Source organism: Ambystoma mexicanum, chromosome 1q (genome assembly GCF_040938575.1).
Source record: "Ambystoma mexicanum isolate Mex_15411 chromosome 1q, UKY_AmexF1_1, whole genome shotgun sequence".
Classification (NCBI taxonomy): domain Eukaryota; kingdom Metazoa; phylum Chordata; class Amphibia; order Caudata; family Ambystomatidae; genus Ambystoma; species Ambystoma mexicanum.
Window position 1 is genome coordinate 1,223,793,696 of NC_090922.1, and position 18,635 is coordinate 1,223,812,330.

An 18,635-nucleotide genomic window follows, 5' to 3' on the forward strand; every position below is an offset into this window, starting at 1 on the left:
CAACCTTCCCAGCCGTGGTCGGGGCTAAGGCAGCAAAGAAAAGAAAAAGAGAAAGCTAGAATAATATCCGGGGAAGAGCGTGTGGTATTACATGGCCGAAGCCAAACCCAGGAGCGCTGGTGAATTCGGTCCGTTCCTGTCGAAGCAGAAAAAGGGACTGAGGAGTGGTGATGGTGGGCGGAGTCAGGCGCACCTCTAAATTTAAAGGGGAAGAAGATTTTTCTGGTGAAAAATGTTCCGTCTTCCTTCCTTTGCGAGGGACGCCCATACAGTATGGGGGAAAGGGGACCGGACATAAGAGTATGACTCTTCCCCTGGTCTTTGTTAGGCTCACTTTCCCAGTTAATAATGCCAGGGGGGAGGTTTCTTTTCCCCTGGCCTTCTTCAAGCTTCCTTTCACAGTCGACAATGCCAGGGGGAATGTTTTCTTTCCAGTGGTCCTTCTCAGGCTTAGTTTCACAGTCCACAATGCCAGGGGGAATTTCTGCGTTCACCAGGCCTTCCTCAGGTAATGTGCCTTGCACACTTCACAATACCAGGGGTATAGCCTTCCTTCTTCTGGCCTCTTTCTTTAACTCCGATTATCTTCTCCCCACGGTAGATTTGACTCCCAGTCCTTTATGTATGGGTCCCAGCACTGTGATAGTGTGTCAGACCTGGTTCACTAATCTGCCAGGTACTGCAACTATGAAGCTGACTGGTGCAGTTTCTTCCGGTTTCCTACCCCTCTAGGCTCATATATTCTTAGTTCACAGTTTTTCCCCAGGCTACCCTCTTAGCCCTTCTCTTTGGGGTGTCTTCACCCAGTCTATCTGGTCCACTGACTTCTCTTCTCTTCTGATGCCACCGGCCGGCCCATACCTTTAAGAAGCGTTGCCGTTGGCTCCGGTCGGTCATGGAACGCGCCTTGTTCCGCAGCCGTTTGTTCCCTTTGAGTTGCTCTTCTGATGTGGGCTGTGCGGTCTGCCTTCTTCGGTCAGGTGAGCCAGCCTTGTTCCAGCTGGGAAAAAGGGTCTTTCACCTCTCGACCGTCTAGAGGCACTTTGGCTTCCCTTCTCGCATCATGGTCCGTCTCACTCTCCTCCGTTGCACCTCCAACCTGCTTGCGGCTCCTCCAGGAAGAGCTGAACAACTTGTTAAGTCCTTCTTTGGTTTTTATGGGAAAAGGACACATAAAACTAGACTGCTCCATCAGGTTCTTGTTGGTGTTCATCATTGTTTTGGGCAACCTATCCGTCCCAGACCTTATCCATGATGGTCTATGAGAGCAGTTTCTATTCTCCCTAGTCTAAGTACTAATGAGGCAGGAAGACTGACCAACAAACATAGGGGTAGGTAAAAAGGAAGTGGGGTCTAAGGGAGGATTATCAGGGTTTGGGTGAGATTCAACATACCACGTCCTCCCAGGATAATTGTCCCTAGTCCCATAGGGGGCCTATCTCCCCACGAGATGCACCTGCTGAGTACCACCCCCAGGTGGACTATCGGGAAGCAGCATCACCTCCCGGGCCAGAATGGAAGCGGCTCCCCCACTAGGGGAGAAGAGACGACATCCAAGGATTCGTCATAATGGATACACCCAGAACCATGTACTGTATTGTGTGACATTTTGAGACAAATAAAAAGGCACAATGAACTGGAATGGCAGGCTTTAACTGCAAGAAACACCTCTTGTTTTAAGCAGGAAGCAAAGAACTAGAATATTAATTGAAAAGAAGGAAAAATAAAACTGCCAGGCTACCTCTTTGGATTGATTGTCTTGTGCGTACGCTTGTTCTTGAGAGCCATCATATGTTGAATACTGTGAATACCATTGATGGGTTCCTTCCTACAAAACAAAAAGAAATGTAACTGTTTATTATCGGCTTTCAGTGACCATATCATCAGCTTGAAACAGAGTATATAGTTCCATGATATAGTACACACTCCACTCCATGTAGCAATGTATCAAGGGCATTCAAGTTTCCAAAACATTGTGAAAATAGTCAATGTGCTGTCATTTTATATTTGGAATATGAATTTAAAAATCAGATGAATTATATATAGCATCAAACTGATAACCTCCACATAAGATTAATCCTGCCATCTTTCGCCGATAGAACCATGTTGAACGTGGACTTGCCTTGCTCACATTGACATGAATTTTGAACTTTTGTTTTATCATCTAAGTTCAAAGGAACTCCTCTGTGCTACGTAAATCGGTCAGAGTAGGTTGTCAAAGTAAAAATGGGGCTGCTTTGTATCTCTTTGCTCACAGATTGGCAGTGAAGAATGTTAGGCAAGATTATATGCAGTAACCCTGTGGGGGACTACACCAACCTTGTCCTCTTGGCAATAGGTAACCTAATCTTTGATATAGGCCTGTACAACATATGTTGGTAGTGACTGAGCAGCCAGGCTTATCTCAAGAGGGGTCAATGTAACCTGTAGGGTTGTAACAGAGATTCACAGTGACAGGTATTCAAATAACACTTGCACTCAAAGTTTCTTATTAAAATAAGTATGTATTAATGTAACAGTCAGTTTTAAAATAAGCCTTCTTTAGAAAGGGCAATCGGCAACAATAAAAATACACTTACAAATACACTCCTTCAGTTTCAGTTAAGATACCCTTTTAGGATGTGTCACACACCACTTCCTACACCCTGAGGTGACTTCAAATGCTAGGACGCTGTGGACATTGATTTATCACTTTTACGCTTGAATGCAATACTGGAGTTGTGGAAATAGGAAAAGGTCAGGGAAGCAAACAATGGTTAACAAGTTTCTCCCAACAGGTAAGCACTTTACAATCCCCCAATGAAATATAGGCTAACCCTTTCACAGCTAAACAAGTTACTTATGTATGACTTTTTGAGAAACAGATAAACACAAAGTCAGAGGGTAAGACGGGTCTACAGGGAGACAGGAAAGCCAATGTCAACTGAGCAAAGGCTAGGGGAGCTGAGGCACTTCTTGAAGATAGCACAAAATGCTTGCACATTGTTATAGAGAGTTTGTGGTAAAAAGAATCATTGTTGGGCCACAAGCTGGGAGGCTTGTGAAAAGCAGAGATGCAAGCAACTCTGCAAAGGGCAGCAAATGCAAGTCTGCAGTGAAAGCAAGCAAGTTACACACAACAAGAGGCAAGTACCCCTAGTTACACAGTACCTTGAGTCTGAAGAAAAAGGATCCAGCTGGCTTCTGTTCCTGTTGTAGTCCTGCAGATACTGTTGTTCATGGGCCTCAGTGGTGGGGACAAGGGGGAGGACGTCTGGGGACTCCTGCACTACAGTTTGAAGGCCGGTGGCAGAAATGGACTCACTCCAGATCAGCGGCACTTCGCGGTTTCAGCTACTTGCAAATCGCACCACCACCATGCTTGGACACCTTGTGGGCTCCCCTTTGCTCCTGGCGTCCACCACTCTGTTGAGGTGGCTCAGGCTTGGGTCGTCCTGCTTCGAGGGAGTCCTTAGGATCTTCCTGGAGCTCGGGTCCGGCTTAAAGGCGATGCACTCGATTCGGGTGTTCCTGTCCCTTGGCAGCAAAGAAGCACAGCCAGCAGGGAGAGGGGTTCCAGTCAAGTTCATCTTGGGGTCAGTTGATCCCACCAACCCAAGGGAAGAAGTTGTCCTTTCCAGGCTTCTCTAGTCGAATAGAAATTAGGAGCTTCAGCTCTGCAGCAGGGCTTCACTGGGCAAACCAACCCTCTAGGAGGGTGAAGCAAGATTCTCTTCCAGTTTCTTCTTCAGTCCCTTTGTCCAGTGGTCGTCTCTGCCTTCCTTGCAACAGACATCGCCTTTTATGCAGGTTACTCCAATCCATTCGCAGTCTAGCTGTCACTGACAAAACAGGGTGGCTGTCCTCCAAGTACAGCCTGCCAGTCAATCACTTTTGGGGTGCATTCCTGTAACCAAGGAGACTGTTAGGCAAGATTGTGTGCAGTACCCTTTGGGAGACTAGAGCAACCTTGTTATCCTGACACTAGGGAACCCAACCTTTGGTACAAGTCTGTACTACACAGGTTGGTAGTGTGGCTGAGCAGCAAGGCTTATCTGAAGAGGGGTCAATGTGAGCTGTAAGGTTGTGGTAACACAGATTTTCACAGTGGCAGTTATTCAAATAAACACTTATACTCAAGGTTTCTTGATTAAACAATTATTAATTTATTACACAGACAGTTATACAAGTCTTCTTTAGAAGGGAGCAAAACATGTAACACTTATAGATAGTACACTTCAAAACACTCTGTTTCTCTAAATCAGACGATACCCAATGGGGATGGCACGCAGACACTGCCTACTCCCTCAGGTGACTTAAATAGCTAGGGCACTGAGGACATTGCTTTATCACTGGTACATTTAGAGCAATACTGAGTTTGGGTGTGAAGGATTAGATATGGGAACAAAACAATAATTTATAAACTGGTAAGTACTTTTTAAACCCTCCAATGCAAAGTAAATTAATTCTTTCCTGGAGGAAAGGCAAAAGCACAAAGTCAGAGGTAGGACGAGTCTCTTAGGGAGCCAGGACAGTCAATGTAAGCTGAGCAAAGTCTAAGGGAGCTGAAGATCCTCTTGCAGGTGTGTAAAGGTCTTGCACAATGTTTTTAGAAAAGATTTTAGAAATAAGATTCACTTAAAGGGCCACAAGCTGGGAGGCCTGTGAGGGGCAACGTTGCAAGCATCTCTGCAATGGCAACCAAGACAAGTTTCAACTGAGAACAAGTAAAGCTACACGACAAGAGGCAAGTCCTCTTAGGTTTACAGTACCTTTGGTTAGAAGAAATATTCCAGCTGGCATCTGTTCCTGTGTAGCTCTGCAGATGCTGTTGTTCCTGGGCCTCAGTCGTGGGGACAAGAGGGAGGACATCTGGGGACTCCTGTACTACCATGGGAAGGTCGGTGTTAGGGAGAAATCTCAGAAATGTTGATTTTCCTTCTACCTTAGAGACCCCCAGCTCTATTCGCTGGACTTTAGGACTTTTTTTTTATTATCTCTTATGTAATTTTAATGTGATTTATTCTCTGTGTTTCTTTTGACTTTGGATTCTGACACTCTATAGGCATCATTTTTGCATTGTGTCACACAGCTCCTTCAGTGCAGTGGCAGAGGCAAGTCTCTTAGATTTCTCAAAGGTTTAAATACCTTCTCTTGGTGAAACTTCTGTTTCCAAGAGCAGTGAAATGAAATTGACTTTAATTACATAAGTGAAATTGACTTTTCTTACATTTTGTAAGTTTCTAGACCCCAGCGCACACTATTTTACCATAGGGTGCTGGAGGGGTTACTTAGTATCTATCCCCTTTGTCTAGTTTCTCATGTACCATGTTTATGTTACCCTTCCTACAATTAATAGCTGGTGGCAGTGGCTTACTGTTTACTACCATTGTGTGCTTTTACCACGGGCTGCGTTCGCAACCACGGTAAGTCACACATGGGTGCCCACTTTTGGTTAAAATGGCCCAGTCTTCTTTTTTGCCATTTCTTGTGGGGAAGGTCCTTCTTGAGATTTACTCTGCACGCAAAACCAGGTTTGGTACCTTTGTTCGTTTTGTCTCACAAGTGAAACACGCCTTTGGCTCCAGTATGTCTGGCAGGGGCAAGAAGTGAGGGAGGTGTCCAAACGCCCTGCGCTTAATCCCCTTGGTTACAGGAATCTACCCAAAGGCGATTGGACGACTGACTGTCCGACAAGGACAGCAAACCTGCTGTGTGATTGACAGCTAGGCTGGAATGAATGGGAGAAATCTGCATAAAAGGCGAGGCTTTTTGGCTTGGAAGGCAGAGTCGACCACTGGACGAAGGAATCCGAAGAAGAACTTGGAAAAGATGCCTGCTGCAGCTCCTGGACTGTTGGGTTTGCCCAGGGAAGCCCTGCTGCGGTGTTGCAGCTCCAAATTTGCCTCAACTAGAGAAGCCCTGCAAGGACGACTTCTCCCCTTGAGTTGGTGGGAAAAATCCACTCCAAAGCAAGCCCGTCATCAATCACTCCAGCCTATCATCCTTGGGTGCATTCCTGTAACCAAGTAGGCTAAGCACAGGGAATTTTGGGCATCTCCCTCACTTCCTGCACCTGCCAGACACGCTGGAGCCAGGAGGTGGGCTTCACTCGTGAATCCCGCCAAACACTAAACTAACAAAGGGACCAATGCTGGTTTGGCGCGCAGATTAGATCTCAAGAAGGACCTTTCCAACAAGAAATGGCGAAAAAGAGACTGGGCCATTTTGACAAAAATGGGCACCCATGGGTGCCTTACTGCAGCTGCGATTGCAGCCTGCGTTAAAAACACACAATAGTAGTAAAAATTAAACAACTGCCAACAGCCATTAATTGTAGAAAGGGTAACAAAAATGTTACATGAGAAACTAGACAAAGGGGATACTAAGTAACCCCTCCAGCACCCTATGGTAAAATAGTGTGTGCAGGGTCAAGAAAGTTACAAAATGTAAGTAAAATCAATTTCACTTAACTGCTCTTGGAAACAGTAGTTTCACCAAGAGAAGGTATTTAAACCTTTGGGAAATCTAAGTGACTTCCCTGTGTCACTGCACTGAAGGTGCTTTGTGTCACAATGTAAAGGTGATGCCTATTGAGTTTGTCAGACTCCAAAGTCAAAAGAAACAGAGTTTAAATTAAACAAAAATGCATGAGAGAGTGGGAAAAAGGTCTCACTCTCTCCAGGATAGAAATTAAAAGTCCTAAAGTCCAGCAAAAAGAGCTGAGAGTCTAAGCTAGAAGGGAATTCGCACATTTCTGAGAATTCTCCCTAACAGAGACTAAGCACAGGGAGTTTTCGGAAACCTCCCTCGCTTCCTACCCTGCCAGACACGCTGGAGCCAGAAGCAGGCTTCACCAGTGAATCCTGCCAAAGACAAAATGGACAAAGGGACCAAACCTGGTTTGGCACGCAAAGTAAAATCCAAGAAAGTGTTGGGGAGTACCCCCCAAGCGCTTTACAAATGAGGCAAGACTTCTCCAAGCACTATAGCACTGAGAAAGCTTTTTTCATGCAAAAATAATCACACACAGGCATGGCCAGTCACTAAACATAGATAGGTAGCATTTAAAATATAATGTGCAAATAAATTAGTTAGTTGAAAAAGATGTGTAAATGTTATTCTGTGTAGTTTTAAAAATAAAAGCACGGTAAAGAGCAGGCTCTCTGCCAAAAAGGAATGTGCTTGCGCTAAGAATAGATCGCTGAGCTTGCATGCAGCGTCACTGAGTCTAAGGCTTGAAGAGAGAACGAAGTGGTTGAGCAACTGTTCCCGTCAATCACAGGCCAATGGAGATTCAGCACGACAGAGTATTAGAAAAACAAGTGTTTTTTTTGTAGAAGTTATTGGACCACATCAAATATCATTTTATGGAGTTAATGTTGAGAAAATGGCGGGGAGTTTTGTTTATGTATGTATGTTTATGTATGAATGTTTATAACATAGTAAATTATGTTAAACAAGAGCGACAAAGTATTCCTGCTAATATAGCATTATGTTAAATAGGGAACCTGGCCATGCAACACTGGAGAGCATCCCTTGTATGGCAAGTTTGGAGGAGCTCTGCTGGTATGCAGTGACCAAGTGAAGAGTATTTAAACCCCAAGCACAGCACCAGTATCCAGGACCTGGGAGTCAGCGAAGGACAACGACAGAATGCTGGCCTGGAATTTTTAACACAATCTCTGTATGATTTTTGAATTATGTTATATGTCTTTGGGTGTTCTTAAATGTTTGTTTCTCAAATTTAAAGATATTAAAACTCTAACACCATCTGAGTATACTTTCACTTTGTTGCTTCCCCAAGTGACCCTTTTGGGCACAGATTTAAACCCCTCTCTCTAAGTCCATTATTTTTTTCAAACTAATTACAATGCAATGAATATTGTTCTGCTTGTGGATCTCTTTTTTTGTTGGTTAAAAAGTATCTATTACCCCCTGATCCACAATAGCACTAGGGGTACCCCTACTGTTTGTATTTCAGTCTGCTCGACAAATTGAACATCCTCCAAACCAAAATCAAAACAACCCAACAAACCCGGACTAACTCTCCCAGCCCCAAAACACCACAAACCAAAGGATCAACCCCCACGTACTCCTTCAAAGAAATCCACTAACAGCATATAATCAATATCAAGAAATCCATCAAACCCTCTAATTGCAAAGGGGACATCTGCCCCACAGCCATGATCAAGGATTGTACCAGCACCCTCGCTCCATTCCCGACAGCCTTTGTTAATACATCCTTCTCCTCTGGAAAGGTACCCCTCCTGCCACAAGGAAGCCTGGGTCCACCCTCATCTAAAAACCCTACATTAGAACCCATGTCACCAAACAACTACAGGCCCATAACCACTGTCCCATTCCTGCTGAAAATTCTAGACAAAGCAGCCTATTTACAAGTGCAACAATTAATTGAGAACAAACTCCTAGGGCTGCGTCAATCTGGGGCACGGTACAGAAACAGCCCTACTCGACCTTAAGAATCAAATGAATGATGCAAGAGACTCAGGGAAACCTGTTCTACTCCTACTCCTAGAACTCTCTATGACATTTGAACTCGCTGATCAGGATGTCCTCTGCCACCAAGTGACCTCGACAGCCAACTTCTCACCCAATGCCACTGCATGGATCCCATCCTTCTTACAAAATAGGACCATGCAAGTGTTCTCCAACCTAGCCTCCGCTTCACCTACCGTCATCCAATGCGGCGTGCCACAGGGGTCTTGCATCTCGCTCACCCTCTACAATAGTTTTACAAGACCCCTATTCCACATCCTGGACTCATTAGGTATCTCCTACACTAACTACGCGGATGATACTCAAGTCCTCCTTCCACTAACAGGTGACTACGAATCGGACTCCAGAGCCCTCAACGCCATCTACACTACTATACAAGCCTGGATGGCCGTGAACTGACTGTGCCTGAAAATTGAAAAGACTGAGCTTCCCCCAATAGGGTCCACTGAAACCCTTAAGAATCTCAATACCTAATTCAGCCACGTCACCATTGAGAACATCAAAATCCCAGTCTCAGAATCACTGAAAACCTTTGGAGTATACCTTGATTCAAATGTTTCCATGACTAGGCAAGTCCATGCCATCGCTTCTGCCGCGGCATACCACACCAGTCTCTTAAACGCAGCCAGACCATTCTTATCCAAGGACAATTGCATTACCATTGCAAGAGCTATAACAGAATGAAGACTGGACTACTGTAATGCCCTCTTCCTGGTCACGTCACCAAAAAACATGGATAAGCTGCAGATTATCCAAAACAGCGCTCTTCGTGCAGCCATAGGCATCCCCAAAAAGGGACACATAACTGCTGCCAGAAAACAGGCGCATTGGCTTCCTTTTAAAGAGCGCATCCTGTTCAAAACCCTTACTCTGATCCATAAATGTGTCTACCAAACTGTCCCCCTATCTGTCCCAAAGAAATCACTTGTCAGTATCCACAAGACCGATCAGAACTCCTTACTCGAACATGCTCACAATGCCTAAAATCAAGCGTGTCAGAGCAGGAGGCGCCAGTTTCCCCTACCTAGCAGCCCTTCAATGGAATGCCCGTCCACCACCGTTAAGAGCTGAAAACTCACACATGGTCTTCCACAGAGCAGTCAAGACGCTACTCTTCATCTAGCTATTCACCATATGTCACATATATGCAATACAGTTACTATATCCTGCCTGTAATATATATTGCCTGCCTATGTTTATTGGATGCATCTAACCTGTACTGTATTCCTCATGTAACTAAGCTCTTTACAAGTAACAGCGCCTCGATGCCCAAAGGCTGTTTGCGCGCTATATCAATAAACAAAATCAATGTTTAAATAAGCGTTCTTTAGCAAGATATGTAACAATCAAATATACTTTAACATACTTTTCAGAGTCAGCATAAGTTAGTTACTCTTTGGATATGCTTATTACACACTTCCTTCACCTGGAGTCTACTTCATTCATCAAGACATTAATGGATTTATATATCACTAGGTATACTTTGAACATACAGAGGTTGCAGAAAGGAAAGGTTAAAGGAAGGAAAACGTTTAAATACGTTCTCAGGGCATGTGAGCATACTTAAATCTTCCAATGAAGTCTAGACAAGCCTTTCCTAGCAATAACAGTCTAAAACAGGTTACCACCTATGAGGGACAGAAATATCAAGGTCAATGGACTAGAAGTCTGCAGGGAGCCTGGACAGCCAAAGTCAATTGGAACACAGTCTATGGAGCGGAGGCCCTTCTCAGATCATAAAAGTCTTGCACAAAGTTAGAGATTTTGTAGAAATCCCTTGTAGGGTCACAAGCAGTTACACTTGTGGAAAGCAGAGTTGGAATCACTGCAACAAAAGTAAGCCAATGCAAGTCTCACCTGAGAAGAGCACAGTTAATGAGACAATGAGGTAAGTACCCCAACTGGATTCTGTCCGGTAGCAGTGGTAGAGACCCTGGGTTCCTGAGCCTCAGTCGTGAGGACAGGAGGGAGGATGTCTGAGGGCTCCTGCGGCAGCGATTTGGAGGTCATCGGCAGCTCCGGGCTCTTTTCGGTTCAGCTGCACTTCACGGTTTCAGCACGCGGTAAAAAGCACCACCGCAGATCTCGGATACCAGTTGGGCTTCCTTTGCACCTCGAGTCCTTGTTAGGGAGAATTCTTATTTCTGTGTTAATTCCCTTCTACCTTAGAGACCCCAAGCTCTTTTGCTGGACTTTAGGACTTCGATTTTTTATCCTGGAGAGAGTGAGACCTTTTACTCACTCTCATGCATTTTTGATCTGACAAACTCCATAGGCATCACCTTCGGTATTGGGACACCCAGCACCCTCAGTGCAGTGTCACAGAGAAGTCCTTTCTCTTAAGGTCTAAATACCTTCTCTTGGATAAACTACTGTTTCCAAGAGTAGTAAAGTGAAATTGACTTTACTTACCTATTTCTCTTTGTAGACCCAGCACACACCGTTTTATGTGGTGTGCTGGGGGGTTACTTAGTATTGGCTTTGTCTACTTTATCATGTAACATTTTTAGGTTTCCCTCAATACAGTTAATGGCTGGCGGCAGTGGTTTAATTTTCCTACCATTGTGCTTTTTTTTTAAACCGCAGGCTGAATCCTCAGCTGCAGTATTGTACCCATGGGTGCCCATTTTGTCAAAATGGGCCAGTCTTTTTTTCGCCATTTCTTGCTTGTGATGTCTTTCTTGGGTTTTACTCTCCGCGCCAAACTAGGTTTGGTCCCTTTATTCATTTTGTCTTTGGCGGGATTCATGGGTGAAGCCCACCTCGGGCTCCAGCGTGTCAGGCAGGGCAGGAAGCGACGGAGGTTCCCGAAACTCCCTGTGCTTAGTCTCCTTGGATACAGGAATACACCCAAAGGTGATTGGCTGTCTGGCTGTCTTTGGAGGACAGCCACCTGCTGTGTGAGTGACGGCTAGGCTGCGAATGAATGGGAGAAACCTGCATTAAAGGCAAGGTCTTTTGCAAGGAAGGCAGAGTCGACCACTGGACGAAGGAACCAAAGAAAGAAACTGGAATAGAAGCTTGCTGCAACTCCTGGACCGTTGGTTTTCCCGGTCTTAACTTCAGCATTGCATTAAGTGTTCAAGTGATATATTAATGTCCACAGTGTCCTAGTTATTGAAGTCACCTCAGGGTGTAGGAAGTGTTTACGACACATCCTAAAAGGGTATCTACTTACTTAACTGAAACAGAAGGAGTGTATTTCTGAAGCGTATTTTATTGCTGCATATTGCCCTTTCCAAAGAAGGCTTATTTTAAAACAGACTGTTAAAATTAATAATTATTTTGAATAAGGAACCTTGAGTAGAAGTGTTATTTGAATACCTGTCGCTGTGAATCTCTATGTTGCACCTCTACAGCTCACATTGACCCCTCTTGAGAGAAGTCTGGCTGCTCAGTCACTCTACCAACTTGTGTAGTACAGACTTATACCAAAGGTTGGGTTGCCTATTGCCAAGAGGACAAGGCTGGTGTAATCTCCCACAGGGCTACTGCATACAATCTTGCCTGCACTCTAGCGAGGGGACTCTAGCTCAGGTCGCCCTGCTTCTGGAGGGACCTTAGGAGACTCCTGGAGCTTATGGCCGGATTTCAGAGGTTTCACTCGACTACAGATTTCTCAACCCCTGGCACTTGGTACCTGCAGCAGTGAAGAAGTACAGCCAGCGGGGAAGAAGTTGTCCCTTTCGGAGCTTCTCTTGTCGATTAGAAAAAGGAGGTTCAGCACAGCAGCAGGGCTTCACCGGGCAATTCAAAGGTCTAGGAGGATGCAGCAAGCTTCGTTCATGGTTTCTTCGTCAAGTGTTTCGCCCAGTGGTCAACTCTGACTCTAGTCCCAAAACCCTCGCGTTTTAAGAAGGTTTCTACCATTCATGTACAGCTTAGGCTGTCAATCACACAGCAGGGTGGCTGTCTATTAAGGACAGCCAGCCAATCAGGACTGGCTACATTCAGGCATTCCTAGAGGCAAAGGACAGGGGAGTTTCGGGAACCTCCCTCACATGCTGCCTTTCCAGACACACTGGAGCCATAGGCGGGTTTCAGGACAGAAGCCCACCAAAAGGCAAAACAAACAAAGGGCACAAGTCCGCCTCAACGCACAAAGTAACCCAAGAAAGAACTCCCAAACAGAAAATGGTGAAAAAAGAAGACCGGGGGCATTTTGACGAAATGTCACCCATGGGTGCTATACTGCCGCTGAGGAATCAGCCTGCGGTAGAAAAGCACAATGGTAGGAAACAAACCACTGCCACCAGCCATTAAAGTAGTGAGGATAACATACAAAATGTTACATGAGAATGTAGGATCAGGGGCTACTAGGTAACCCCCACAGCACTCCACATACCTTGGGGTGTCCTGGATTTACAAAGAGAAAAGGTAAGTAAAGTCAATGTCCCTTTACTATTCGTGGGAAAGGTAGTTCACACAAGAAAAGGTATTTTCACCTTATGAGAAATCTAAGGGATTTCTCAGTGACACTGCACTGAAGGTGCTGTGTGTCACCATACAAAAAGTAGATGCCCATCGAGTTTGTCAAACTCCAAAAACAGAGGAAACGCATAATTCAAATCAGGTCGAAAGACACGAGAGAGTGAGAAAAAGGTCTCACTCACTCCAGGGTTCAAATTAAAAAGTCCTAAAGTCCAGCAAAAAAGCTGATGTTCTCAAAGGTTGAAGGGAATTAGCACAGAAATGAGAATTCTTCCTAACATTGGGTACCCCACCTTTAGTTACAGGTCTGTACTACACACGTTGGTAGTGTGACTGAGCAGCCAATGCCAATCTCAAGAGGGGTAAATGTGAGCTGTAGAGCTGTACAAATGAAATCGGTCAATACAAGGAACGAAGTAACACTTACACTCAAGGTTTAGGTTATTAATAGTTATTTATTAATTATATTATATTAACTATATTAATAGTTAATTTTTAAATAAGCGTTCTTTAAAAACACATTCATGTAACAATGTAAATATACTTTAACATTACTTTTCAGAATCAGAACAAGTTAGTGGATACTTTTTGGATATGTTTTTTGACACACTTCCCACACCCGGAGGTGAATTCAATCACAAGGACAGCACATCCTGAGGTTGCAGAAAGGATAGGTTTAGGGAAGGAAAAGGCTAACAGGTTCTCAGTAAATGTGAGGACAACTAAATCTCCCAATGAAATCTAGACAAGCCTTTCCCAGCAGTAACAGTCTACAACAGGTTACCACCTATGATGGACAAATAATATCAAAGGCAATGGACTAGAAGTCTCTTCAGGGAGCCAGGACAGCCAATGTCAAGTGGAATAAAGTCTAGGGAGCTGAGGCACTTCTTAGATCAGAAACATTCTTGCAAAATGTTAGGGAGAATTCTCAGAACTGTGCCAATTCCTCTACCTTAGAGACCCCCAGCATCTTTGCTGGATTTTGAGGACTTGATTTTCTTAACCTGAAGAGAGCGAGACCTTTTGTCCCACACTCTCTCATGTATTTGAATGCGATTCTTGAACTCGGTTTCTTTTGGTTGTTGAGTCTGACAAACACCATAGGCATCATCTTTTACATTGTAACACAAAGTACCTTTAGTGCAGCTACACAGGGAAGTATCTTACATTTCCTCAAGGTTTAAATACCTTCTCTGGGATAAACTACTGTTTCCCAGAGCAGTAAAGTGAAATTGACTTTACTTAAATGTGCAACTTTCTAGACCTAGCACACACTATCTTACAATACGGTGCTGCAGGGGTTACCTAGTATCCCCTTTTGTCTAGCTTCTCATGTAACATTTTTATGTTACCCTTTCCTCACTGAATGGCTGATGGCAGTGGTTTCGTTTTTACTACTGTGGTGTGCATTTACCGCGGACTGCGTTCGCAGTTGCTGTAAAGCACCCAAGAGTGCCATTTTTGTCAAAATGGCCCCGGTGGTCTTTTTTTGCCATTTCTTTGTGGAAAGGTCCTTCTTGAGATTTACTCTGCGTGCCAAACCAGGTTTGGTTCCTTTGTTAATTTTGTCTTTGGCGGGATTCACGAGTGAAGCCCGCCTCTGGCTCCAGGGTGTCTGGGGTAGGTAGGAAGTGCGGCAGGCGCCCAAAACTCCCTGTGCTTAGTCTCCTAGGAGACCCAAATGCACTCTGATGATTGGCTGGCTGACTGTCCGGCAAGGACAGCCACCCTGCTCGGTGACTGACAGCTACGCTGGATGAAAGGGAGAAAACTGTATAAAAGGCAAGTCTTTTGGTTTGGAAGGCAGAGTCGACCACTGGACGAAGGAACCAAAGAAGAACTTGAAGAGGACGCCGGCTGCAACTCCTGGACCGTTGGTTTGCCCGGTGAAGCCCTGCTGCAGTGCCAAAACGCCAAGTTTGCATCGACAGAGAAGCCCCTGCAAGGATGACTTCTCCCCTTGAGTTGGTGGGACCAATCAACTCCAAAGTAAGCCACCTGGACATCCATCTCGGAGCTGTTTGAATTTCCAGAGTAGCTGCTGGTAACCATATTTGCCAGGGAGAGGAACACCAGATTGTGTGCGTTGCTTTTAAGTTGGCCAAGAGCTCCAGCAAGATCCTCCGGACTCCGAGGAAGCAAGACTGACTGAGCCTGAGTCCCCTCAACAGAGTGCAGGACCCCAGAAGCAAGGAAAGTCCATCTTGACAGCCAGCAACCGCAGTGTTGCGATTTTCGGTAGACGAATAGCCACTGAAAGTGAAGTTTGCCGGTTGCAAATTTTGACCGTCCCAGTGCAGTGCAGGAGGCCTCCGACGTCCTCCCTCTTGTCCCCACGACTGAGGCACAGGAACAGTGAGATCTGCAGAGCTGCACAGGAACAGGAGTCATCTGCTGCATCTTTTCTTCATTTTAAAGGTACTGTACAAAGTCTAAGAGCATGTAACTCTTGCTGTAGAGTTGCCTGCATCTTCTACTACTCACAAGTCTAACAGCTTGCGGCCCTACATTGATTCACCATTTTCTTCAAAGACTTCTGAAACATTGTGCAAAGACTTTTCTACTTACTTTCAAAGAAGTGCTTCAGCCCATATAGACTCTGGCCTATTCACGCTGGCTTAGCCTGTTTTAACTGAATGACTCTTATTGGGAGATCTGAAAGTATTTGCCTGCTTAAGAAATATTTGTGGTAGCTTGTTTGCTCTAATAATCTTTCCCTTTTTACTTGCTCTTAACTAATTCTGAATGCCAACAGTAATACATTAATGTCAACGGCACCCTAGCAATTGAAGTCACCTGTGGGTGTAGGTGTCTGCTGTATGCCATCCCAAATGGGTATTTACAGATTTGGAACTGAAGAGAGTGTATAATTTGGAAGTATATATTTTTGTGGTGTTTTACAGTGCTCCCTTATGAATAAGGCTTACATTAACTGACGGGTAAATAAATTAATACTTGTTTATCAAGAAACCAAGTGGTTGCTTGAACTTGTCACTGTGAACCTCTGTGTAACTCCCCTACAGCTCACATTGACCCCTCTTGAGATAAGCCTGGCTCCTCGTCCACACTACCAACCTGTGTAGTACAGACTTACACCAAAGGTTGGGTTACTATTGCCAGGAGGTCAGGGTCGTTGTAGTGCACCCTAAGGGTACTGCATACTTGCCTAACGCACAACGTTAGAGAGTTTGTAGAAAATCACTTGTAGGGTCACAAGCTGTTAAGCCTGTGAGAAACAGAGTTGGAATTAACTCTAAAAAGCAAGCCAATGTAATTCCCAACTGAGAAAAACACAGCTACAAAGGTAATGAGGTAAGTACCCCAAATCTAAACAGCACTTCTGGTTTGAAGAAGAGTGGTCCAGCTGGATTCCGTCTTGGTGCAGACCCATTTTCCTGAGCCTCAGTTGTGGGGACAAGAGGGAGGACGTCTGGAGGGCTCATGCTGCGGCACTCTTGGGAGGTCGTGGCAGCTACAGGCTTTTTTCGGTTCAGTGGCACTTCGCAGTTTCAGCGCTTAGCAAACAGCACCATCACAGATCTCGGATACCGGTTGGGCTTCCTTCACTGCTTGGGTCCTGCACTCTGGTGAGGGAACTCAAGCTCTGGTCGTCCTGCTTCTAGAAGGTCCTTAGGAGACTCTGGGAGCTTCTAGCCAGATTCGTTACTGCATCAGACATTTTACTCGACTATGGATTACTTGACCCCGGGCATTCGGTTCTTACAGCAATGAAGAAGTACAGACAGTCAGGGAAGATGTTCCAGTGGAGTTCGTCTCTGGGTTAGTTGGTCCCATTAACCCAAGGGGAGAAGTCATCCCTTCTGTAGCTTCTCTGTCGAATTGAAAAAGGAGTATCAGCACAGAAGCAGGGCTTCCCCGGGCAATTCAAAGGCCCAGCCCAGGACTATGCAGCAAGCTTCATTCACAGTTTCTTCGCCGGGTGTTTCTCCCAGTGGTCGACTCTGCCTCTACTCCCAAAACCCTCGCCTTTTAAGCAGGCTGTCACTCACAAAGCAGGGTGGCTGTCCTAAAAGGACAGCCAGCCAGACAATCCGGACTTGTTGCATTCAGGCATTCCTAGAGTTAAAGGACAGGGGAGTTTCTGGACCCTCCTTCACATCCTGTCCTTCCAGACACATTGGAGCCAGAGGCGGGCTCCAGGGCTGAAGCCCGCCAAAGGCAAGACAAACAAAGGGCTCGAACCTGTTTGACAAAATGGTCACCCATGGGTGCTGTACTACAGCCGAGGGTTCAGCCTGCGGGAGAAAAGTACAATGGAAGGAAAAATTAAACTACTGCCACCAGCTATTTAACGTAGTGAGGGTAACATAAAAATTATACATGAGAGAGTATGATAAGGGACTACTAGGTAACATCCCCCCCAACCCTCCACATAAGATGGTGTGTGCTGGACTCACAAAGAGAAAAGGTAGGTAAAGTCAATTTCACTTTACTATTAATGGGAACTGTAGTTCACACAAGAAAAAGTATATAAAGCGTATGAGAAATCTAAAGTATTTCTCTACGACACTGCACTGAAGGTGCTGTGTGTCACCATACTAAAAGTAGATGCCTATGGAGTTTGAGTGAGAGAAATTAAGTTACTCACCGTAGTGACTAACATACTCTTAGCCCATAGTCCCCTTTCCTCCATACTGTATGGGCGTCCCTTGCGAGGGACGGGAGACGGAACCTTTTTCACCAGAAAAAATCTTCTTCCCCTTTAAATTTAGAGATGGCGGGGGCGCAGCCCTGGGAGCATGCGCTTGCCTGACTCGGCCCACCGGCGCCACTCCTCAGTCCCCATTGATGCATCGATAATGATCAGCATTGCCTAATGATGCCAGTATTATTTGGGGTTGGGGATGGTGGGACGTATGGAGGAAAGGGGACTAAGAGTTCATTAGTCACTACGGTGAGTAACTATTAATTACTCTTACGTCCCGTCCCCTTTCCTCCATACTGTATGGGCGATTACAAATGAATGTAGCCCCAGGGTGGAGAGGAGCCCCTCCTTAAGAAAACAGGTTTCTTATAACCGCCTGCCCGAATGCCGCGTCTGACCTAGTAGTGTTTACAGAAAGCCCAAGGGGAGGCCCAGGTAGCCGCCCTGCTGATGACCTGCCACAGCACATGCCGTTGGAACACAATGGCTGTGGCATTGGCTCTGACCGCATGCGTATGTAAGTTCGCTGGCCCTGGTTTGTGCTGCCCCTCATAGGCCTCCTTGATGGCCACGACCAACCACCTTGCTATGGAGGCCTGATAACCGGGCCTTGACCCACCGAAAGTGACAAACAAGGCAGCTGACTTACGGAAGTCCTTGGTTCTGTCCAGGTAGTATTTCAGCGCGCGTCTGACATCCAGACGGTGCAAGACCCTCTGAGGCTCGTCCTTGGGGTCGGCGAAGAAAGTTGGTAAGAATATTTCCACGTTGAGATGGAAGGAGGTGGTCACCTTGGGTAGGAAAGCAGGGTGCATTGTCTCTGTGAAAAGTGATGTAGGGTTCTGATGCCACCAGGGCCTGGATCTCACTGACTGCGAGCTGAGGTTAGGCCCACGAGCAGAGCTGTCTTTATGGTGACCAGCCTTTAGTCCGCGAACACCATAGGCTCAAAAGGTTTGTGCGCCAAGGCGCCCAACACAACATTGAGGTCCCACACAGGGTGTGGGTTCTTTATAGGTGGGTAAAGCATGGGGAG

The 18,635-nt window shown here is 45.6% G+C and overlaps 1 protein-coding gene across 4 annotated transcripts in view; it reads right to left on the reverse strand.

Moving 5' to 3' along the window:
- The window catches only part of RAVER2 (ribonucleoprotein, PTB binding 2), a 1,138,299-nt gene that overhangs the window by 115,847 nt on the left and 1,003,817 nt on the right, over positions 1-18,635 (reverse strand). For all 4 annotated transcript variants that reach the window (XM_069641987.1, XM_069641988.1, XM_069641990.1 and 1 more), the window contains exon 12: positions 1,742-1,828. In XM_069641987.1, the coding sequence (XP_069498088.1) occupies positions 1,742-1,828 (87 nt within the window). The remainder of the gene's footprint in view (positions 1-1,741; positions 1,829-18,635) is intronic.